The 21,636-nt window shown below is 47.9% G+C and overlaps 9 protein-coding genes across 9 annotated transcripts; 3 read left to right on the forward strand and 6 right to left on the reverse strand.

The window, feature by feature from the left end:
- Nucleotides 1-645: 645 nt before the first annotated feature.
- Nucleotides 646-2,400, reverse strand: BJ212DRAFT_1276627 (nucleotide-diphospho-sugar transferase; the record flags this gene model as incomplete). The annotated part of the gene is made up of 5 exons (XM_041331293.1): nucleotides 646-836; nucleotides 897-986; nucleotides 1,045-2,071; nucleotides 2,135-2,224; nucleotides 2,287-2,400. 5 exons carry the CDS (start codon nucleotides 2,398-2,400, stop codon nucleotides 646-648), a joined length of 1,512 nt encoding a protein of 503 aa, XP_041190709.1.
- Nucleotides 2,401-2,528: 128 nt separating this feature from the next.
- Nucleotides 2,529-3,923, reverse strand: BJ212DRAFT_1370546 (uncharacterized protein). Its single transcript, XM_041336264.1, has 6 exons — nucleotides 3,708-3,923; nucleotides 3,545-3,655; nucleotides 3,388-3,486; nucleotides 3,238-3,334; nucleotides 3,035-3,184; nucleotides 2,529-2,981 (listed from the first exon to the last, which is right to left on the reverse strand). Exons 1-6 carry the CDS (start codon nucleotides 3,900-3,902, stop codon nucleotides 2,878-2,880), a joined length of 756 nt encoding a protein of 251 aa, XP_041190710.1. The 5' UTR covers nucleotides 3,903-3,923; the 3' UTR covers nucleotides 2,529-2,877.
- Nucleotides 3,924-4,552: 629 nt separating this feature from the next.
- BJ212DRAFT_1276400 (uncharacterized protein) lies at nucleotides 4,553-7,052 on the reverse strand (the record flags this gene model as incomplete). Its single annotated transcript, XM_041331280.1, is given in 14 exon segments — nucleotides 4,553-4,809; nucleotides 4,874-4,961; nucleotides 5,016-5,095; nucleotides 5,146-5,215; nucleotides 5,273-5,331; nucleotides 5,381-5,621; nucleotides 5,635-5,915; nucleotides 5,964-6,046; nucleotides 6,100-6,211; nucleotides 6,264-6,459; nucleotides 6,507-6,612; nucleotides 6,667-6,680; nucleotides 6,730-6,822; nucleotides 6,888-7,052. The coding sequence occupies 14 exon segments, from the start codon at nucleotides 7,050-7,052 to the stop codon at nucleotides 4,553-4,555; spliced, it is 1,845 nt and encodes a 614-aa protein (XP_041190711.1).
- A 1,477-nt stretch (nucleotides 7,053-8,529) lies between these two features.
- Nucleotides 8,530-9,931, reverse strand: BJ212DRAFT_1370574 (NADP-dependent oxidoreductase domain-containing protein). The gene is made up of 9 exons (XM_041336265.1): nucleotides 9,862-9,931; nucleotides 9,707-9,794; nucleotides 9,568-9,659; nucleotides 9,432-9,512; nucleotides 9,252-9,375; nucleotides 9,114-9,180; nucleotides 8,933-9,061; nucleotides 8,825-8,874; nucleotides 8,530-8,776 (listed from the first exon to the last, which is right to left on the reverse strand). Exons 1-9 carry the CDS (start codon nucleotides 9,899-9,901, stop codon nucleotides 8,620-8,622), a joined length of 828 nt encoding a protein of 275 aa, XP_041190712.1. The 5' UTR covers nucleotides 9,902-9,931; the 3' UTR covers nucleotides 8,530-8,619.
- A 336-nt stretch (nucleotides 9,932-10,267) lies between these two features.
- BJ212DRAFT_1483177 (uncharacterized protein) lies at nucleotides 10,268-11,438 on the reverse strand (the record flags this gene model as incomplete). The annotated part of the gene is made up of 5 exons (XM_041340574.1): nucleotides 10,268-10,420; nucleotides 10,476-10,625; nucleotides 10,675-10,717; nucleotides 10,773-11,327; nucleotides 11,380-11,438. 5 exons carry the CDS (start codon nucleotides 11,436-11,438, stop codon nucleotides 10,268-10,270), a joined length of 960 nt encoding a protein of 319 aa, XP_041190713.1.
- Nucleotides 11,439-11,504: 66 nt separating this feature from the next.
- Nucleotides 11,505-12,309, forward strand: BJ212DRAFT_1370587 (SOH1-domain-containing protein). Its single transcript, XM_041336266.1, has 3 exons — nucleotides 11,505-11,787; nucleotides 11,842-11,961; nucleotides 12,023-12,309. Exons 1-3 carry the CDS (start codon nucleotides 11,564-11,566, stop codon nucleotides 12,093-12,095), a joined length of 417 nt encoding a protein of 138 aa, XP_041190714.1. The 5' UTR covers nucleotides 11,505-11,563; the 3' UTR covers nucleotides 12,096-12,309.
- Nucleotides 12,310-12,356: 47 nt separating this feature from the next.
- On the forward strand, nucleotides 12,357-13,937 carry BJ212DRAFT_1276633 (TPT-domain-containing protein; the record flags this gene model as incomplete). The annotated part of the gene is made up of 6 exons (XM_041331294.1): nucleotides 12,357-12,529; nucleotides 12,585-12,773; nucleotides 12,859-12,947; nucleotides 13,043-13,481; nucleotides 13,538-13,677; nucleotides 13,726-13,937. The coding sequence occupies 6 exons, from the start codon at nucleotides 12,357-12,359 to the stop codon at nucleotides 13,935-13,937; spliced, it is 1,242 nt and encodes a 413-aa protein (XP_041190715.1).
- A 1,237-nt stretch (nucleotides 13,938-15,174) lies between these two features.
- Nucleotides 15,175-16,612, forward strand: BJ212DRAFT_1448164 (uncharacterized protein; the record flags this gene model as incomplete). Its single annotated transcript, XM_041338504.1, has 7 exons — nucleotides 15,175-15,263; nucleotides 15,328-15,591; nucleotides 15,759-16,055; nucleotides 16,105-16,177; nucleotides 16,225-16,321; nucleotides 16,373-16,392; nucleotides 16,442-16,612. 7 exons carry the CDS (start codon nucleotides 15,175-15,177, stop codon nucleotides 16,610-16,612), a joined length of 1,011 nt encoding a protein of 336 aa, XP_041190716.1.
- A 1,433-nt stretch (nucleotides 16,613-18,045) lies between these two features.
- BJ212DRAFT_1301544 (autophagy-related protein) lies at nucleotides 18,046-19,887 on the reverse strand (the record flags this gene model as incomplete). Its single annotated transcript, XM_041333142.1, has 7 exons — nucleotides 18,046-18,130; nucleotides 18,193-18,252; nucleotides 18,583-18,596; nucleotides 18,685-18,854; nucleotides 18,918-19,154; nucleotides 19,209-19,501; nucleotides 19,568-19,887. 7 exons carry the CDS (start codon nucleotides 19,885-19,887, stop codon nucleotides 18,046-18,048), a joined length of 1,179 nt encoding a protein of 392 aa, XP_041190717.1.
- Nucleotides 19,888-21,636: the final 1,749 nt, after the last annotated feature.

Below are 21,636 nucleotides of genomic sequence, written 5' to 3' on the forward strand. Positions count from 1 at the left end.
AAGCTGGTTCATTTCATTCGGTGTATATCTGGAGACCAAGACTCAACAGAGGAAGCTATCACCTAAAATTCCCCAAACAGGGCCAAAAAGAAAAGTATGAATCTGTTGGCAGGTATACGAAGGTTTCCGGAAAGGACCTCTTGCCAAAGGGTCGGATGTCTGCAGGGCATTCGGTTACACAGCCGGTCTCGAGTGATGAGGAACACTGATGAGCACTACGGGGTAGATGGCCGCGTACAGTTCATTTTGGCTAAATTCTTTATGCTCAAAGGACGACGACGATCTCCTCCACTGATTGTTATGGCTGTGACGTGGGAGTATCAGGATATATCTGCCACCGCAGACAGATCAGTTCTAATCGCGAGTGCCAGAAAACCATCAGAATCGTGGCGGAAACATCATGACGTGTTAGATCATATAAGTCCATATCAGCAGACGAATAAGTACCCATCAACGAACACCACATACAAATGTACATAGAAGGACAGGAGATTAACGAGCCTCGAAAAGGTATGGTATGAGCATAGTCAGTTTCAGAGTTTCAGAGAAAGTTTTGAGCGTGTGAAATCAAACCCCATTTCCACGAGCATCCTTTGTACCATATAGTCCGTTGTTTCTGACTCCAAAAGTCCGAAATATAACTGTTCAGAGGAGCTGTTTCCAACCCGCATCACGACACTTCTTCACGAGGCGCTTCACCTCTTGCGATCGCGCACGCGTGGTGACGAGGAGGGTGTCCGGCATGTCGACGATAACCAGATCATCGACGCCCAGGCACGTGATAAGACGTCCTGAGCCGGGTACTACAATTCCCCCAGCAACTTGTTCTGTCAACACTGTCGAACGGAGATGAAATCAACCACGGGGGCTTGATGAGAAAAGGCAAAAATAATCACCCAAAGAGCTGTCCCCAAGGACACGAGGTTGATTAGATTCAGCAGGCAGTAGGTCTGCGAGCGAAGAGAAGTCTCCGACGTCATCCCAGCCTAAAGTCCGATATCAGTTCGCTTCTTCCGCAGATGGAAATGAAATGTGGAAACATACCGAATGTCGCTGGTACTACGGCAACCTTACCCTCAGCAGCAGCAGGTTCTGCAACTGCGTTATCGATCGGGATCTTCTCGAGCTCGGGCCAGATTTCATTAAGGGCAGCCTGGCGCAACGTCTCGTCATGCCATACGGCCGAAATCTTTTGTAGCCCGTCGTGGAGTTCCGGCTTGTAGTCCTTAAGAAGGTCCAAGAGGACAGTCGCTTTCGTAACAAACATTCCCGCATTCCATCGGTAATTTCCGGTACCGATATAGGCAGCGGCAGTGCGAGCGTCAGGTTTTTCTTTGAAGCTGGAGACAAGCCTTGCATTTGGGGCTTCCTTGATGCCTAGTTTATTTCCGAGGCGAATATAACCAAAGCCAGTGGAGGGGTGGGAGGGTGCAATGCCGATGGTAACAAGATAGTCCTTCTTCGCTACTTCGACGGCTTCCGCAACGGCAGATAGGAAGGCGTCATCGCCTGAAATCATGTGGTCTGCAGCAAATGAACCGATGACGGCATTGGGGTCTCGTTTCGCAAGGACAGCTGCGGCAAGTCCGATAGCTGCCATGGAATCCTTTGGACCAGGCTCGCAAATCAGGTTATGCGGGAGAAGGTCAGGCAGTTGCTCGCGGATGGACTTGACATGGCCGGGACCTGCGACCACGGTGGTGCGGAGGGGAGATGAAAGAGGGAGAAGACGGTCCCAGGTAGCTTGGATTAAGGAACGGCCCTTGAGAGTCAAGTCGAGAAGGAATTTAGGGTGCTCCTCTCGCGAAAGTGGCCACAGCCGCGTACCAGCGCCTCCTGCGGGAATTACAACGTAGAACCCGGGAATGTCGCGGACAGCGAGTTGGAAATGTGCGACCGCATTATCGCCCAATGGAGACGGGAAGTGACTGGTGGGTACAGCGACGAGCGATGGGATACTGTGCGGAGATAGGAATGGGGATTTGGCTCGGAGCTGAGGGCTGCCGGGCACTGGGGTGACGAAGCCAGAGCCTATACGCGAGCTGGCGTAATAGTTTCCGTTCCCATTTTGCTGTTGCAATTGAAAGAACCCTGGAACTTAGAATTTGTTGAAGTGCAAAGTCATCCCGCTCACCTGAAACCCTTCCCGGATCTGACGCTCCAGACTTGCGTTTGCCAACCGTAGGTCAGCACATTCCTGCCGGAGATCAGATATCTCAACTTGCTATGTATGAATGCATCAGCGACTGTTTTTTGGAGTGTCTTACATGGATAAATGGGGCTTACAGATTTCTGCACTGCGCCCATGATCTGAGAGAACATGAATTCAACAGAAAGCGCATTGTCGCTGCTGCTAACCTGCCCGGCAGGTGGGGCAGCAGAACCGAACGGAAATGACATGATAGATGAAAGTCAATGAGTCGATGTCAAGGGTATTGTGTTAGCTGTTGGAGTGCAGCTTTATATAAGGTACTAGGGTCGTGCGTTTTTTTTGTAAACGTGTATGAAGGCTTTTAGCGCTTATATGCATATGGTCTATTTCGGGAGTTGCCCTATGTTCTTATTCGGTAAAAGTCACGGAGCATGCTAATTGCTACTAGTCTTTGGAGTGGACTTCCATCAGAGCAAGCACCAGCAAGCCCACTTGATCGGGATAAGGCCATCCGTGGAAGAATCGCCGTTAACGTTATGAGTCGTAACATACATTGTCGTACAAGTTGGAAGATGCTTGCCATTAGGCTAACTCAGCTTAAAAGGTATTTTACTTATAACCTGTTGTCAGTGACACCGCAGCACTTGGCAATGACAGGATCCGGCCAATGCCCAGGCGCCAGTGAAATATTTATGCTTTCCGGCCCATGTGATATACACAGCTGACTAGTCTTCATCACTCTCGAATTCGAGAGCTTGGTACTTCCTTGCCTTTTTATTCGGATTGGCCAAAGATGCGCCCTTCGGAGGTCGGGCACTTGCTGAAGGTTCTGTTCCATAGTAGAATCAGCTGCCTCTGAGTACGTGGCAAATGAAGGCTTACTGGATATCATATCACCTGCCGGGGACCTTTCCTTTGAACGAGCAAGTTCCGCTTGAAGAGCTTTAATCTTCCGTTCAGCTGCCTGATTGACAGTAGGGACAGGGACCTGACTCAGGTCTAAGGGTGCGCGTTTCGACGGAAGCGTTGAAGCTATGACAATAAGCTCAATGTGCACATGAATGCTAACAAGGGACACAGCCGACCTGTATTGGCGTGGGATGACTCTGCGATAACGGTGACATTACGGGGCGAGAAAAGGGGGTTCAGCTGGCATTTGCGGGACTGAGCTTGTAATGCAATCTTGACACGAGTCAAATATTGGGGGTGAGCGGCCAACAACTCATGTGCCTTACTTCAGTGAACACCGCGGTTGCATGAGACGCAGCTTCGGCTGCGGACAGTTCTTTTAGGGCCATGTGCAATGGTTGCTTGGCAGTTGGCCCAAAAGTGAGCTAATAAAGTTCTGTGTTGTCGGCTCGATATAATCCATACATCAAAAGTAGTATTCACGTTGATGTCCGAGTCTTTCTCAGTCCATTCTCCAATGGTGAGGTCACCATTTACAAATGCCGCCCGAAGCTTTTCAGCGAAGTTCTCAACCTGAGGGCCTGATTGCACACCCTAGAATGACGTACGATAAGGGTAAGGGTAGCTAGAAGGCCTTGACACGAACGTTGGTGCTGTTAAGGATATGTTTGGTGGACCACGAGCCTCGCCACCACCTGCCTTCTGGTCCCTTGAGGCCCAAGTAAATCGACCATGCAGATTCGGTTACTTGTGATAGTACGACAAATCGATCGAAGCCCTGGTAGATAACCTGTATGAGTTCGTCAAGAACCCCAAAATGTGACAAGACGTCGGTGGACATGATGAAGCTGAACGTTTGACAATTTAAATTCATTACTTTATTGCCTTCCAAAACAAGCATTTAGGTATTGACACAAATATCCCACGCACGGACCATCAACAAGAATCTATATAAGCCTGGCCTCAAACTTTTCTGGTTCTTCAGAACATACTCAGCTAGGATCTATTTTATAGAAACTAACTCGAGTCTCGCATGTTTACACATGCCACATCCTTCAATTCCGCTGGATGATACTAGCGCTCACTCGTTCGACAGAGAACATGGTTTCCGCTTGCGGAGATCTCGAGGACGTTTGGGTTTGTGCATTGTCGAGCTGCTTGCAGCCTGGTGAAGCCACCCCCAGCGAGTTGAGCGTCTGTCTGACGGAACTTCGGCGTACTATTGTTAGTGTAGTGTATGAAGAGTTCATCCGTGTTGTGCGAAGACTTTTACTGCCTGAATCCGATGTTGAAAGTGTGATCTCTCGAGATTCCGTCTTCGAAAGAGAACATGGTCTCTGCTTCTAGGGACCTCGAGTACGCTCGTGTGTTATCGAGTCATCCAGCAAGTCGACGAAACTTCAGGAAAATTTCGGGACAACACAGTTGCAATGTTATAGCATTTGAATTATACAAGTGTTAGCATACAAAAAATATCGTGCAAGGACTTTGTTACATGAGTCCCGCATCCGAAGCACGGCGCCTCAGCTTGTTCGCCCACCCGTGCCTCTCAGCGTCCACATCTCCGCTGACCTGAGTCATCGACGATGTGTTCGACTGTTCAATTCCACCATGATATTTGCGTGTCCATCGATAGTTTGTGAAACCTTGCTCCCGTATTTGTTCGGACGCGGTGAAAACATTCCAAGATGTCGCATTGCTGAAGAAATCATCGATTTGCTCGAGAGGACGACCCGAAGTTTCCGGATCTACAAAATAGAACCGCCGCATCAATAGGACCACACATTGAAAACAGTAAGACGCAAGCCATACACATGAAAATGATAAAGGGGATTACGAATATGTTGAGGCCAAATAGGAGCAGGAGTACACCATATTCGATTGCCTGAAACAGGAAAGGCTAGAGAAAGGACCATTAATTCATTTGCAAATGTTCGGTTGCTCGACGACTTACGGTAATCATAGTCACAATGCCATTTCCTATGGACCATCCAACGACAGACCATGCGCCTCCTTTGGCGCGAACATATGTAGCTGCATTGTTTCAGAGAACAAAATCGGGCGGAGGAATTGATCTCGCTCACGAAAGAGTTCAGTTGGATAAAGCCACGGAGTTACTAGCCAGGTGGCACCAAACGTGCCAGTATAGAGGAACTGGGAGGCCCATCATTTACAAATATGTTCTTCACGATACCGGAATCAGTTGCTTACTGTCATCGCTACAACACCCACGCCATATGCCCGTTGATTGGGGCCGCCCGCCTGCGCATCTACCAAGTGATATGAGTGACAATCAAACGGAGAGAAAACCTATATCACATTTGTCCAGGATACCACCAATGAGCAGGAGTAGCGCCATACCAGCAGCCCCCCATACCATTGTACTTCGTCGACCAAACCTATCCAGAGTGAACACAGCAAAGAGCACGCTGAACATGTACGACAGATTATTGAATCCGGCCAAGAGTTTTGCCTCGTCTTGACTGAAGCCAGCGCCCTGAATAAGATCAATGGCTACATATGACGTCAGAGAAAGAGCGAGAGCCGGTAGAAGAAAGTGCTTTGCCGTAGACAGTGATGACTCCGATGCCAACGAGCTCTTGCATAATCTGCAGCCATACACTTAGAACAACTCTCCGTCGTAGTTCGCGCTGGCTCTTTGTCCTCGGGAATAGCATACGAAGATAACTATTGTTCTCTGCGTGCTGCTGGTCATGTATCACGCTCCGCACAATAGCACCGAGCTCAGCCTCGACTCCGTCCTTGCGAGTAGCCTGCAACACAGTGCGTGCTTCGGAGACACGGCCGACTTTCGCCAGCCATCGAGGGGACTCTGGAAAGAAAGGTACAAGCGCTGTGATGGTTCAACATGAGTGAGGTCGGGTAAAGGATCGGGACGAACCGAGAATAGCGAGCAGAAAAACAACTTGCAGAGCTAGAGGTGTGCGCCATGCCATTACCTGATTCTGATTCATGCTCGCAAATCTACAAATGCATCAGGCTATTGGTTTACAACACGGTGCTTGAAACGGGCTGACATCTCTATCCAATATGCCAATGACAATCCACTGATGTTCAGGAAGAACTCAATGGCAAGAAAGCCGCCTCGTGCTTGATGTGGAGAAACTTCACTGCTCCAGACAGGAATGACTTTAATAAAGATAAGCACACAGAATCAAGACAAGAACAGCGGGTTATCCACCTGCGTCGATGGCTCCCACACCGAGACCAGTCACGACTCGTGCGCAACACATCCAAGTGATGTTCATCGCGGAGGCTTGAAATGTTGCGCCGATAGTCGAGATAATGACACCCAATATTATGGCAGCTATACGTCCCGACCTGTCGGCGATGGAACCGCCAAGCAATGCTCCAATGAGGGAACCGCCGTAATAAACCTAATAGACATGCAAGAAAGGTTACTATCAAGAAGCTTTCAACTTACAGAAACTATTCCCCCAAGAGCCGCAAGGTTACGTGAGTTTCCCATGGTGGGGTATATACCCATTAGTTTGAGGTAATCCTCATTAAGATTCACTTGGGACATGACCCTGCTCGTCGGCGCTTTAGCATTCGCTCAGGAGAGGGAATGCAGGAAGGTGTACCCTTGGTCATAACCCTAGTCGATCAATCAGCTTTTGATAGGCGAGGAACATGCAATTACTGACATAGAAAAGGATCGCCAGACCAGCAAGTAAGTTATTCGCCCAGTTATACGAGTTCGGGTTATTGAACTTGAACATTCGCCCGGCCGAATAACTCTGCGAATGAATTGTACATCGCCGGTGAGCGTCTAGAAGGTAAGATCCGAGAGAAGTAGACTTACGGGAAGGTACTTACTCATCCACCATTCGGGTGTGACAAGAACTTTCTCGGCATCGCATACTACGACGGTTGCGGATGTATTGAACGAAACTACATCGTTGCTAGCACCATTGAAGAATCTAGACGAATCTACGGAGAGTGATAGTTGTTCTGAATTGTTCCGCATCTCGCGTGAGGTGTAGGGTGAAGACAGCTCTGTTTCCATACAGTACAGTAGAGAAGTGGATGCGCTTTCCGGTGCGAAGAATCAGACTGCAGACTTTGAGGCTAACCACCGTCCGTATTTATAGTCCGTCGGTCGGTCGGGTTGAGAACCAGCTTATGTTCCGGGCCTCAATCCAAGGACGGTGATGTCAGAATGCCGAGGTTTGACCCATGTCTCGATTCTCGATGTACAGCCGGTAGAATTAAAGATCCCGACAGCAACCCGACAGGACATTCCTTGTGGGACGGCTGAAATTGTACAGGATCCTGAAAGGATCAATGGTGTACTAGATTCGCAATCACAGACGTACCAAATGTGTAGATACAAAATCCATTCAAAGAATCGCAGTGCCTAGACTTGGCCCGGACCATGCTCTCTCAAAATGATGATTGCATCATCCAGTTGATAACAATGAGGTCCATAGCACTGGTGCAAACTCGAAAGCTTTCAGTCGATTGCCCGTTGATGATGGCGCCTTGAGTTACTTGTAATTTTGGTGGCCGAGGACCAACCAATAGCGATAAAGTACAAAGCCAAGGTTTGATGGGATCCCCTACATTCAGTCATCCAGAGTAGTAAATTATTCTGCGTAGACTATCGTGTCAGTGACCTAGAGCCGCCGCGGGTAATGTTGGGGTAACGTAGCCGTGTTATGTAAGAAACGCGTATCTTAAATAGTTAAATTCGTATATTGTTTGCTACCCTCCTTGATTGCAACGTTAACGTTGAGCGCTAGTGCTGAACTTCAAGTTTGCAGATAGTGGATCTAGTGAACCGATCAGAGCTGGCTTCTGGGAAGGTCCTTGCTATCAGTACTTACATCAGTGAGTAGCATGCAATTGATCATTGATCAAACGTTGGATCATGATGCATGATTCATAGTGGAGTCGGCTGCATGCTCTCATACACGTGCTTCCAATGTGCTGGTTGAGCTTGAGGAAATTTTTGTCCATGAGGGCTGGTACGCAGGCCCCCACGTATCATTCCATTCGCTTGATTCAACACATCATGACATTTAAATCTTCCCAGGCAACGAAATACGTTTTATCAACCTGGTATCAAACCTAAAATGTTCGAAGTCGTGTTATAGAGACCCTGGCTTTCTCGATTGGCAATCATACACCGTCGTGCTGTCGAGGAGCATCAAGTGATCTTCCCGTGATCAAAATTAAGCGCTCAACTTCCCGGTACATTAATTTTCATGCAACAATCCCTAACATTGCCCACAATAAGTCACAAGTAGTCTACACACATGATCACTCGTGGGTTGCGTTGGTGTGGATACACGTAGCTGAACGAATTTCATCTCGCCTGCTTGGCCTTGTATATCCAGTTATCGCCTCATAAAGGACGCGAAAGGTGTTATCACAAGGAACGTTCCGAACGAGGCATCCATTATAGGAACCCTTTCCGAGCAACGAAGACAACGATAAATCATGCGACAAAGTGGATTTGATCGATAAGCCTCTTTCAGTCTGAATCAACGGGGAACTGACGCAAAACTCGCGCCTTGAAATAATAATAATAATTATGGAGCATCAACAGGGTTCCAACTGATGGACCCGTCCTTTCCACGGTCGAGTCCGTCAAGTTGCTCCATCTCTTCGGACCCGAGTTCAAAATCATACAATTGAGTGTTTGACCTGATGCGTTCTGGTGTTGCTGATTTGGGCAATGGAACAAACCTAAACCAATGTAAATTCAACTCGAAAGATGAAATGACGGCGCCAAACCCTTTTTGAAGTGACCACCGAAGGAGCACTTGTGCTGCATCGCGACTATGCTAAAAAGATTTTGAATCATAATCATATCTGGTGTAGCGCCTCAGAAGCAGAACTAACATTCTGCGCTATCGTTTGAATGGTCGGATGATCCATTTTCCCTCGCATGATCGGGCAGTAGGCTTGGATCACGATCGAGTGTTCACGGCAATAGTCCACTATGGGCCGCTGCTGGCAAAATGGGTGAAGCTGCCAGCATGCAATAAGCGGAGTGTACTGCTCATCAAAAACAGTTGCATGCCTCAATTTGGTTCACCACAGGCATATCATATTTTGCATCTGCAATCTCTTCCAAATGCTTTATCCCGCTGTAAGAAATGTTGCGGTACAATTATAGTTGTTCTGAAGTTTTTTACCGGGAAAAAAGTAGAAAACGCACTAATTTGAAACGCCAATAGATCGTATTTTTCCCGCACTACGGGCATCTTGCAAGGCCCTGTATGTGGCTAGGCGGCGCTGAGTACCGGAATACGGGTCGTGAATGAGAAATAAGTCAATGTATTCTGATTCAAGACGTAAAAATGCCTCGAATTTGTTCAACATGAGGCGAGTGACTCACCGAAGCCAAATTTAGCAAGAGATTCATCAATGCCCTTCAGCGTGCTTTCATACCCATGGTTTTTGCTGATACATTTTGTCGCTAACGTTCGGTAAGGGATGGAAGCTCATTTCCTGAACCGCCTTGTGACACTCACTAATAAAAAGTTCTCCTCGGTCAATGCCGCTATCTCTGACAGCTTCTCCAACAGCCGTTTCATTGCGGTAAGCCTGGGCTGAATCCACGTGTCTGGAATGGTTCAGGGAGACATCACCAATGGCTATGAACCGCATCACCTAAAGCCCGCTCGGAACGCCTCAAGAACTGAGGTTCGGGTGGTGTAATTTTGATACACGCCAAATCCTAGGAGTGGCATTGTGTAACCTATGGTCGGGCCGTACGGATTCCCACTAGTTTAGCCGTAGACAAATATTAAAATATAGATCATTACCTGACACCAATTGAATTCTAGACTCGATCGTAGGCATCATACGAGGTGGACCTACTGAGCATGCCCGTTGTGCTTAGCGCTTAGTGCGCAGTTTCCTGCTTCATTATTTGTAACGGCTTGTCGGACTTCCCGATTTGAAAAGACCGCCCGCGTAAGAATAATGGTATGCAAGAAAAATGTTCCGGAACAAACTTGTGTACGTGAACTTGGGGAGATCAATGGAAGTATTATTCACACTGGGCACCAAGAGAGCTCTATTGTCATCACTAGTCAAACTTGGCAAGCGGTGATGATACCGGGATTAAATGTGTGCTCAATGCACTGCGGGTAAGGTCAACTGCCATGTAATTAGGTCGGATCGAAAACCTTACTGTGACTACACATTAAGATTCTTTGTCCATACGCTCTAGGAATGCATCGCTCTTTGTCTCTCTAAACGTTCTTGCATCACTCTCTGCGCATCTGCTTTCGCTGAGTCAAGCTTTCCTGCCTTTGCTAGAGCCAATAACAAAGCATGCACAAGACCGATGTGGTTATGGCGGCGCGAGCTGTTTTCAAACTTTGAATACAGGATAAAAAGGGTGAGCATCGGTGACAAAATATTTAGTACTTACTGCCCAACGCTCGCGCTTGGAGTTTTCATTGGAAAATTTGTTCATAAGATCGCTAAATTCAGCGTCCCCAGCTAAACCTTGCAGAGTGTCTAAACGTCTTCTCATTCCAGGTATTGGGTCGTCCCGAAGAGCGAGTAAGCTGAACTCAAGCTGCAGAATATAAGTTGAGATATAGAACATAAAACACATTTTTGCTCACTGCTCCGGTCGGGTAGGTGTGTATCCGGTTCTCGATAACTTCCCTAGAAAACAGGGGGATTCAATAGAGAAACATGACGAGGGGGTATCACTAAGTACCTTGCTTTTTTAACCCATCCCTCTCCGGATCCGTCATATTCTCCATGCCACACTGGGTAAGGTTTCAGCCCATCAAGTTCATATAGACTCCCCAGTATCGGAAGGTATACAACAAAGTGGTAGGCTTCTTCGCTCTTTTTCGGAAGGTCGAGACCATCTAGCGAGATGGCACTTGGTGGAGAAAGGGCGTTGTGAGCTTCTCGAAGCCAATCCGCGCTCGTGATAGCCATTCCACATGTCTGAGGGTCCATGCCTGTAGTAAAATTCATGAGGTCCATAAACTGCGGTCCGGCAGGGAGAGAGGCAATGTTTCCCAGGGCGTTGACAACGGCAAGTGTAGCACAAGCGTTGTTCACAGTTTGATGAGCGAAGAATCCGGGGAAATCTGAATCATAGTGACCAGCGCCGACACCAGGCTCATCGTCAGGTGATTCGGGAAACCACTTAAACAAGAAGATTAGAGCATGAACAGGCTGTAGCGCCGCCAGCGATTCCGGTTCAAGTGAATAGAGGTCATCGACGATGTAAGGCACTCCGAGCGTCTTCAGTAACTCACTGTGACCGGTTGCGTGAGTCAGGTAAATCAGTTATCATCATTCCAACATACGTGAAAACCCCAGGGTCAGATTCTGTAAGTTGCCAGCCACTAGAGTCCTCGTCTGACATCGTTCACGACGTGTAAAGCAAAGCAAGAACTTAAGTTACCGCGCGTCGAACCTCGGCTTGCCACGTGACCCTTGTTTGGTGATGCCTTCCGTTCGTAACAAGCTTCCTCCACTTGCACTGACAATATGATGGCTTCTGACCCTGCTCAATCACCACAGGCCACGATAGAAGATCCACGAGCTGCCAATCGCGACAAATTTGAGCTTGAACTGGAATTCGTGCAGTCGCTGGCAAACCCATACTACCTCCATTCTCTCGCACAGCAGAATATTCTTGACCAACCTGCATTCATTAACTATCTGGAGTATCTCATGTACTGGAAAGAGAAGGATTATGCCAGGTTCATACAGTTCGTCCATAGTTTGCGAGCGTTTACAATACTGCAACCAATACCTTTGTTTAGCTACCCACATGCGCTGCACCATCTTGACTTGCTCCAGCACGCCCAATTCAGGTCAGAAATGAAGAAAGATGAATGGCGCGAATATCTCAACCAAAAGCAGTATGACCACTGGCGAACATGGTATGTATGAGATACAGGAGTTTATTAGAGGCAGTTTCTTGATGATGATCTGTTGCGTCAGGCGAGATTACCTAGGGATTAGTACTAGTGTCGCCCCCACCGACCCCCAAGAAACCGGTGTGCAATTGCAATAGAATGCTCCTTTTGGATGACATGGTTTACCGGAAGTCTTGGCGGAAGCTTATGGCGCTTTGGTTAATGAAAGAAACCACAAAATGAAGCGTTGCCAAACATGCGAACTTCCCGCTAGACACAAGGAGTAACTTAGCGTGTATACTCTATGTCATGTGGTTTACTTTTAGATGTAGATCCTTGTGGGTTGTCTTCCAATTAAAAATTCCCACGCCTGTTAAACACTTCACGCGTGCTTCCCGTCATCACTTTCCCTATTATACATGGCTCACTATGCTGAAAATGACTCTGAAGGTCGTCACTCGTACATACCGGTGGAATCAAGCTTTAGGGAGGGTGGTCACGGCGAATCCAACATTCATATTGCGTCGCTTGCAGAGAAACAGCGAATATGGTGGAGAACTGCCATCATCAATGCATGCTTCATAGCTTCATGGTACGTGGATGTTACTGCCAGGCTATTGAAACAGGTTTATGTGTCAACTGCATAGGTATATATTCGCAACTATACTGTCTCTGTACAACAAGTGGATGTTTTCGCCAGACCATTTTGGATTTCCGTATCCGCTCTTCGTGACTACCTTGCACATGTTTGTTCAGTTTGTCTTGGCTGCTGCTCTTCGCGTCTGTTTCTCGCATCATTTCCGTCCAGAGAGAAGTCCTTCAGTGAAAGACTATGGGTACGTGCTTTCTCGCAGCAGTTAGTACCCGTCGGGCAGTCCGTGTCCTCACTGGACACCGGTTCTAATTGTAGCCTCTTTGAAGCAAGAAAGCAGTCCCTACCGCTGTTGCTACCGGTCTCGATATTGGTCTGTCAAATGTATCACTCAAGACCATTACTCTATCATTTTATAGTGAGTTGTCAGTTCTGAACTTCGCCAGACGCTGGCCTATGTTTAAATTTTTGATATGTAATTTACGCTTAACTCATACATCTGGTTGTCTACAGCAATGTGCAAGTCATCTTCTCTCATCTTCGTATTATCCTTTGCATTTTTCTTCCGTTTGGAAGTGTTTTCGCTGCGACTCGTCGCCGTCATCCTTCTCATTTTTGGCGGGGTGATTCTTATGGTTGCTTCTGAAACGGCCTTCGTTCTTCCCGGATTTCTACTTGTGATGACCGCCAGTGCATGTGGAGGTCTCCGCTGGAGCCTCACGCAACTGCTCATGAAGAACAAGAATATGGGTCTAGATAATCCTGCGGCTACCATATTCTGGTTGACTCCTGCGATAGGCGCCACAACAGCCCTCGTTAGCATCATCTGGGAAGGATGGTTTACCATATATGCTTCGCCATTCTTTCGGGACATGGCCTCGACCCTTCGTTCGGCCCTGTTCTTGGTCGCCCCCGGTATTCTGGCGTTTTGTATGGTCATGAGTGAATATTAGTACGTTTATGATCATGCATCCAACTCCACGAGGCCATCTAATTAGGTCAAAAAAGCATTATCCAACGTGCCGGCGTCTTGCCAATGTCAATAGCCGGGATAGCCAAAGAAGTCTCGACCATTACGGTCTCGGCTTGGTTTTTTGGGGACGAGCTTACGCCACTCAATATAGTCGGCGTAGGTATCACAGTTTGCGGTCCGTTTCGAAGCTATATGAATGCGGCACTTCTAACGGCCTCTGTAGGAATTGCTCTTTTTACGTTCCATAAGTATCGCAATTCCATCGATGGTAGATTATCAGTAGACGCGCAGGGGAACACGATAACGATAGACGACGAAAGTATGGGCATTTCATCAAATTCTGTCCATGGGGTCAATTTCGAGCTTAGTGCTGCTAACCTGGGTCGAGAAGATGGTCATCTTGCGGTATGTTGCATCGTTACGGAAACGTTCTAGAATTGTGTGACTCATCGAAACGCCACAAAGCATCAGGGTTCTGATGATAGCGACGCACATCAACGTTTACTTTTTTCTACCGATCATGACGATGATCATCATGAAGGCGAGGAAGATGCCGAACTAGTTCAGAGTGTTCAGTTGTCTAAGTTCAATTGGGAAGCTGAAAGAGGTATAGACGAGAATTAGGGCCGGATGAACTTCTAATTACATATGCAGACTAGTTACTAGTCTTGACATTTTTTTCAAGAAGATAATACCCTAAAGCGGCATCTCAAAGTGAATCCCCCAGCCCATCTACACCTATAATATTGAAAATGCTCTCTCGCCTAGGTCAGAGGACTGAAGACCCATTAATCATAGAGCCATTGCCTCTCTAATTTTGTCCCGAGCCGTGCACAACTCGAGTTTGTATATTAAGCTTACGTTGATGCACAATAATAGTGAACTGTTTGAGTTATGGTTCAAAATCATTGATCCGAGGACACCTGACTCTACTAGCTGACTTCTTTTCCGCTGAGGCCGGGACCACGCGACCTTATTCTGACTCGGTGGTGCTGTGATTTTTGGTTTAGATGATTGGGCCACACGAATTGGGAGACAAATTGTAACAAATCGTTCGGTTCCTGCAGGTTACTGCGGAATATTATCTGATGGGATCAATTTAGTCAGCACAGCAGAAACTATTCGACGAACATGTGGCTGCGATGGAAACAGTGTGAAAATTAGACCAAGTTCCTCCAAAGTGCCTGTAGGAGGCGATGAGCGGCCTCGCGCACTACGCAGGCCCATCAAGGAGCCGGACAGACCCGCAGGTCAAATTGGAAGGCGATAATCGGACTGCTGCTTTATGACGTGTAACAGTCTAGAGCTTTTGTGATGCGGCTAGTAAGTAATATTTCCCGCACGTTTTTTTTTGCATCAATGATTAAGTGCTTTATGCTGATTGTCAATCCTATTACGATATGAAACCAGAAGAGACGGACATTCACGGATTGACTAATACATTGGCTAGATCGTTGAAATGCTGGGTTAATGGCGACGTTCTGTTGGGTAAGTGGCCCGATCCATTGTCGCTTATGGAGTGTGTATGAGCACGGCAAGTGGGAAATCAGCGATATTTCACTTTTGATCTGACTTCGTTCCGCGTACAGATCTCACACAACGGCCTCGAGGTATTTAGGCTGTGTGATATATAAATCCGGGCTGTTCTGGCTTTTGAATTATTCACTTCATCATGGACGGTTTTCAATTCATTATCGAGTCCCCCCAAGAAACCCAAGGTCACAAGAAACGCCCGCGTCTTGTGACTTCTTGTGATAACTGGTACTGCTCATTGAAATCTCCATCAAGTAATTTATACTTAACTTTCACCTTGTTCCCCACTTAGCCGCCTCAAAAAAATCAAGTGTCTGCAGTCATCCCCCGAGACGCAATGCGAGGCCTGCAAGGCAGCCAAAATTCCATGCAAGTTTCGCGATCGCGAACGATATTTTGCTGAGCGTAGTCGAGCCATTGCGGGCCCCAGTTCCGTGCCACCGTACCATGGATCGTCGAGTAGAGCAACGACTGCTGTCCCAGAGTCCTCGGAGCGTTCCAATTCGAGTAGTACCAACGAATACGCCACTCCGGCGTCGACCGCATACACGCCACCGTCGCACGGATATACCAATTCTATATCTCGCTCCCCGTCCTACTCGCCACCAGTAACAGCATCCACAGATCATGGTCGCTATCAAACCTATCCAGATCATTCAAGGCCTCCTGCAACTCATAGGTAATATATCTACACCTCTCAAGTATCAACATTCATTGACATAGCCATGGAAGACATACAGCTGCAGCTGATGATCACAGTCGTCGATACGGAACTTCCGGTCCAGGTCAGGCATTGGGTCGTCCCCATCCCACATTGGGCGGTTACCGACCAACTCAGGTTTTCGACCCGATGCATCCTCAGATGCCACAACGCAGCTGGATGCCACATTTCATCCAAATATTCATCAGTCAACTTGGTAGCCAATGCGCGTTCATGACTTACGACGAGCTATATGAAAAATTTAGACATCAGACTCTATCCCCTTTACTCTCCAACTGTATCGCAGCACTAGGCGCAAGGTCTGTCCTCCGCAATGCATTCAACTTGGATATGAATGAAGTACAATAGGTTCTCTGACATACCGGATGTTGTCGCGCGTGGTCCACAGAACGTTGCAGATATTTTCTGTGAGAACGCCAAGGTTCGTGGTCGTGTGTGTGGGTTCTGCTGACCTAATGGAATGAATAGGAGATGTTGTCCGCGGCACTCAACCAACCGTCCCTCGATGTTCTTCACGCTGTCATCACCCTGGCATGGACAGAATACAAAACTGGTCGGCTCCTTGGTAAGTACTGGGAACGTTCCCTTTTTCCTCGGCTAAATACTTTTCTCCTAGGATTCCGACAATATGGTGATGTAAGTGAAGTTGGAACGTTTGGCTCACTCGTTACTGACAAACGATCAGCTTGCCATGAGAACCGCAATGGCTATTGGATTGTCTGAAGAATCCACCAGGCAGATGAGCCCTTATGACAGTTACCAAAATCGTCTTCGTCTCACATGGCAAAGTGTCTCCCAATTGTACGCCTCATCGGCTTGTGAGTTCTCAGGCTCGTTGCGTTTCAAACCACTCTGATCATGGCGAAGTGTCGGGGTAATTTCAATGTTTAAACAAGCTTTCCATCCGCTGTGCTAGCAATGCCAAAATGATGCTTTGTCATTACCACTCCAACTCTTATGCCCCTCTTCCTTGGTTGATACTTTGGGGACACGCTCAGGTTTCTCATTCCACCCGGAGACCGCTGGCAGGCTTCCTCCATGGATCATACGTTTCGTGCTGCCTCTATTTATCTACTCGACATATAGATTAACTCACATCAATAATACCACCAGACTGCACGTTACACTGATTAGATATGTACAATCATATTCATGTATACACAGAACTTCCAGAGCAAACTTGAAGCGATTTCCAAGAACTTCAGCTCCACGCGGGCGCGCCATTATTAGTCAACCTGTGCATGCTGCGGCGCATCACCATGGGAAGGTCAATCATCATCGTCATCATCACCATCATGCTCAAGATCGGCGATTGGTTTGCTCCTCATAGACTAATCATACGCCGATCAGGCGCTCCAACGCTCCCCTACCCCGTAGTTCGCGCATTGAGTTTGTGTTCTTACTTGCGAAGTGGCCGGCGGCCGAATTGGGCCGATTCAGAAACAGGGTTTGAAAAAAACACTGCATCCCACGTTGTGAGCTAACTTTGTATTTATTTAGCTTAATCACGAAGCTTAATCATAGAAAAAGACAAGAGAACAGTCGAATGATGCGCGCTGAAGGCTCGTGCTGCGCAAATTGCATTAATAGCATTGTGCGTTGTCATTGAGTAAGAAACCTCGACCCCGAGGCTTTCTGGCAGAACCTGCTCGAAATGGGAAGTATTCTATTTTTTCTTCCAGTTGCGGACCTGTAGGTCGGGACCGTACTAGAGGAACCATACTGTGGGTCTGATTGTGACTATGAGACTAAGCAGGCCGGCGGTTAGACTACTTACCTACTCTTACTCACAGCACCCGTCCGCAATCGGCTACTTCGAGAGACCCGGGATTCGGTGTGACCCTCGGCGCCTATCGCTGTGATGTGTACATGTTCAGAATTCTCCAGTGTACATGTTCCGACGGCTTTCGTCGAATACATAACAGGAATGGAAGTGTAGGAACGTCTGGCACTGCATCTGGGCTGCTGCGCTCGAAGGACATAAGTCCATGATTCGCGGGTACATATATACCGGCGGTGCCAAGCAGAGTTAACTTGCGAAATCAATCCCTGCATGACGCAGTAGAATAGGCTCAATTATCACGAGATATGCAGTCATATCCCGGAATCAATGCATGCTTGTGCCCTGGAGGCTGGGTATACAGTTTTCTTTCAAGTAATCCCGTGTTTCAATGTAGAAGCGCCGATAGCTAAGGCACGGTCACTTAAGTACTTGCGGGGTGGCAATTGGGCTTCTCGGCGAGGCTGTTCGCGTAAGACCATGATGTTGATTGTGTGTTTTTTTATAATTTAAGCTTGCTCATCCCCGCCGACCGGCAAACTTCGAGCGTCAGGGGTCGATTCTATGCGCAGCTTCGGGGCAAGCTCCTCAACCCTGTAAGAGAAGGGCATTCTAAGCGCTGAAGCATAATGTATTAACAGGGTTCAAAGTTTAACCCTAGCCTGCGCCACCGCTGCGAGATGATGGTTGTAAATAGTGCAAGATCTAGAGTGTTGCTACAGTTCGTATGTAGTAGTCAACATTTAGCGTTAGTCACGGACTTCGAGGCATTTTAAGTACGTGTAATCAACTCTTCGCATGCCCCTGTCGTGAGTTACCATTGATTAGGCCTGTATCAGGCCTGTCAGGTGAGGTTGCATCAATATGCATTAGACGACTTTTAGGAGGTGATATTCCAGTAAAACAAATTCCCCATCTTAAGATCCGGACATGATCGTGGTAGACGAACGCAAAACAACCGAGAATTGACTGACTGAATGAAAGTTAAAATTGCCGGTGTGAAATTTGTCCCATAACAGAGTTCTCAAAAGATGTGACTGGCTCACGCTACAGCGGAGAACTTTCAGGGTATCTCATACAACTATCGCCCAGAACAGGAGAAAATGCACTACAATTGCCTACCGTGCAATTCCTACGCAAACACTTACCCACCCATCTGCACCCGCCATACAAGCCCCTAGCCATGCCATCTCCGCATCAGGGGGCACCAGCACACCATGCATCATAGCATATGCGAGTTCTGGGCCAGAGTATGGTGCAGGTGGGAAGAGGAGGGGAAGATGCGTAGATAGATAATGTACCAGGGTATGCGCCGAGCCTATTCAGTAACTCGATCAGTCCCAACAATCCTTCACCGGCAGTCCTTTGAAGGGAAACATACCATCTTCAAGGGTCGGAGGGACAACGTCTTGCATCACGGGCCCATCAGGTAAATACAACCTAACTGGGACACTGCGAACGTTGTAAGCGTTATCACGATCCGGCGCACTCTGCGGGTCCGCAGGTGGCGGTCTTGTATGCATCGATGGATTGGTAGAAGGTGGTGGAGAATTCGACCGTGCAGGCGCGGTTGTAGGCACTATCTTAGATGCGACGCGCCAATAGTCATCGAAGTTATCTATAAATGATGAGCATACTCAGTCGCACATACAGAGTGAAACAGCTGGCTTACGTTCTTTGATGCCTTCCCAGATACCATCCTGGTCTTGCTTCCGGAGACCAGTCATGCGCTTCGTGTTTCCCCATCGAACGAAATCTGCCTCCTTGAGCTGCCCCATGAAAGCTTGTTTGCACGACTCCGCAGAAGGTGAGAGAAGAAGCTTCTCTGTGGGAGGTGATGCAAGGTGGAGAATGAGCTTCAAGGGAGTCACTTGCAGATTGTAATGAGATGTGGAAGTCTGAGACGGAGGCCGAATTGAAGCAGAGATGATGTGATTATCGTAGATCAGCCCTATCGGCCAGTGCCTACCAGAAGATTAAGATCATGTTCAGGATACATTGTATACCGCGCTACAAGGGTCTGAAACTAACCACTTCAACAGTGTACCTTCCTCGCTCTCGAACCACCATTCCTCCTCCTTAAGCATCTTTCCAGCTGCCTCATCGAATACGACATCCATCAAGAACCTTCGTATCTCAGGCATAAGAAGAGGCAAGTAACTGACACGAGGAGCTTGAATATAATAACATTCCAGGCCACGATCGGAATTCGCTGGCAGCTCTTTTGAGTCTACACGAATTTCAAGGGGAACAGTGCCCTCCCATGTCAGGCGACGAAAAAGAGTTGTTGATGCTGGAGTAGAGTTCGCAGACGGCTGACCGTGATGGCGCGTAGTACCGTATGCAGACATCAGAACTCTGCCGAGATGACAACTGTTTGCAAGAAGCGCTTCAAGAGTCTTAGAGCAGCACCGAGTTATGACGGTTCACGTGACTCGACGCGCCTAATATGTAGTTACCAGTCCAGCTAGCACCAACACACAAAATATGGTCCACGTCGCAACACCGTCAATGGGCTGGTTCCAAAGGTATGTTAGGTAATTCCCTCTGTATCACCCAGAGGACACACGGCTTTCTCAAGACCCTTGGCTTCGAGACAAATATCACCAAGAACAGGATGCATGCATCCCTTGTTTCCCGGGTAAAATAGTTCGAGAGTACAAGTGATCACAGTATTCTGAGTGCCTTTGGAAAGATCATGACTGACCACACTGACCTATAGCTCTATCCGCACCAATCATGAACGATGCGTTCTTTTAATCACCGCCGCCGCCTGATCTATTCTCCGCGCGCATTCTTCACCCCGCTCGAAGAAGCAAAGATCTGCCAAGGTCGTGGACTCAGGAGACTTCCTATCATCGACCGTCATCGGGTGGTTCTGCCGCCACAATCGTCCCGTATTATTGTCTTGACAAATTCATTCAACAGCAGAGCGAACGGACGGTTATGGGGATCGACGCATGGTTCTACGATAGAGTTTTGCTGTGCTACCAGGGCTGTGAACGTACGAAACCGGAGGTCCCATTCGACTACCACGGGGGTGAAGGACAACTATCACCCCAAACCACGAACTCCGACAGCACGATCCTCGGCGCGATCAGGACTACAGCGAAGGCGTCATGGAGTTCACGATGACTCCAACAAAAACTCGGATAATCCTGGACCTTCTTCTCAGCTTGCAGCCAAAGAATGTGACGGTCCGGCGTTGCCACATGAATTTCAATCATCGTGGTAATGTACCGTCGAGTCGGAGCCGGTACAGACGTCGATCAGACAGAAGAACGTTCAGAAATGCAGCCGGCATCAGTGTATTATGAGCGTCAGCATAGCAGTCGTTCCGGAATCCATGATGACCGGTGTTATATTCATGATGCTTTGAGATCGATGTTCGATGTCATGTCCGCAAGTTCCATGTTGAGCCATCATGAATGATTCATCACTGAGGGCCTAGACTTCCAGCTCAGTCGGGAGCGTAGTCAGGAAGAAGCATCTGCAGCAGGCCGCATAAAGCAGGTTTGGACATGAGTTGCCCCTGTTAAACGACCATCCTCGCATCGCAAACGTTGCAATGATAGGTAGCTCAGATACACACGCACACGCACATAGATTAGACGTACGTGTAAATCAAACTGTCCATCATGAATCATATACTGACAAGCGGTGAGTTTAACCTGGCTCTGACTACCTTTAATAATGTTTCCACCGCGGAAATAACGTTCTCAGGCTCTGAGTACTTTCTCAGGACATCTAGCACCCAGTCTATTCGTTCGTCAAGTATCTCAAGTGTAATTCTGTCCAGCGGGATATATTCAAGCGTCAACTCCGCAAGGTCTGGCAAGATTTCCACACAATCATCGTTGCCTGAGAGATATACGCCAGGGAACGCATCCCATGCACCAGGGACGAGTGGCGATAATTCCGCCCTTGAGAACATATCATGGAGTGGAAGTTCCAAGGACTTTGAGACAGCCGTGATCCGCAGGAAAATACCGGACATATAGAATGCGTGAGGGTTGCTGTCCGCGGCTTCGGCCACAAGACTGATGCACTTGTTTATGTGGTCGTCTAGGGAAAGGCGACTGCACCACGCAGGATTCTTT

The sequence above is a fragment of the Suillus subaureus genome (genome assembly GCF_016647635.1).
Source record: "Suillus subaureus strain MN1 chromosome Unknown BJ212scaffold_26, whole genome shotgun sequence".
NCBI classification, from domain to species: Eukaryota; Fungi; Basidiomycota; class Agaricomycetes; order Boletales; family Suillaceae; genus Suillus; species Suillus subaureus.

Coding starts and splice junctions, on each gene's coding strand:
- BJ212DRAFT_1370546 (XM_041336264.1), bottom strand. CDS start 3,902: ATGTCCACCGACGTCTTGTCACATTTTGGGGTTCTTGACGAACTCATA. Junction 3,335..3,387: donor CAACCGCGGTGTTCACTGAA/GTAAGGCACATG, acceptor ACTCGTGTCAAG/ATTGCATTACAAGCTCAGTC. Junction 2,982..3,034: donor GGCAGGTGATATGATATCCA/GTAAGCCTTCAT, acceptor ACTATGGAACAG/AACCTTCAGCAAGTGCCCGA.
- BJ212DRAFT_1370574 (XM_041336265.1), bottom strand. CDS start 9,901: ATGATGCCTACGATCGAGTCTAGAATTCAATTGGTGTCAG. Junction 9,062..9,113: donor CTGTGGTGAACCAAATTGAG/GCATGCAACTGT, acceptor GCATGCTGGCAG/CTTCACCCATTTTGCCAGCA. Junction 8,777..8,824: donor CGGTGGTCACTTCAAAAAGG/GTTTGGCGCCGT, acceptor ACATTGGTTTAG/GTTTGTTCCATTGCCCAAAT.
- BJ212DRAFT_1370587 (XM_041336266.1), top strand. CDS start 11,564: ATGATGGCTTCTGACCCTGCTCAATCACCACAGGCCACGATAGAAGAT. Junction 11,788..11,841: donor GATTATGCCAGGTTCATACA/GTTCGTCCATAG, acceptor ACCTTTGTTTAG/CTACCCACATGCGCTGCACC. Junction 11,962..12,022: donor TATGACCACTGGCGAACATG/GTATGTATGAGA, acceptor CTGTTGCGTCAG/GCGAGATTACCTAGGGATTA.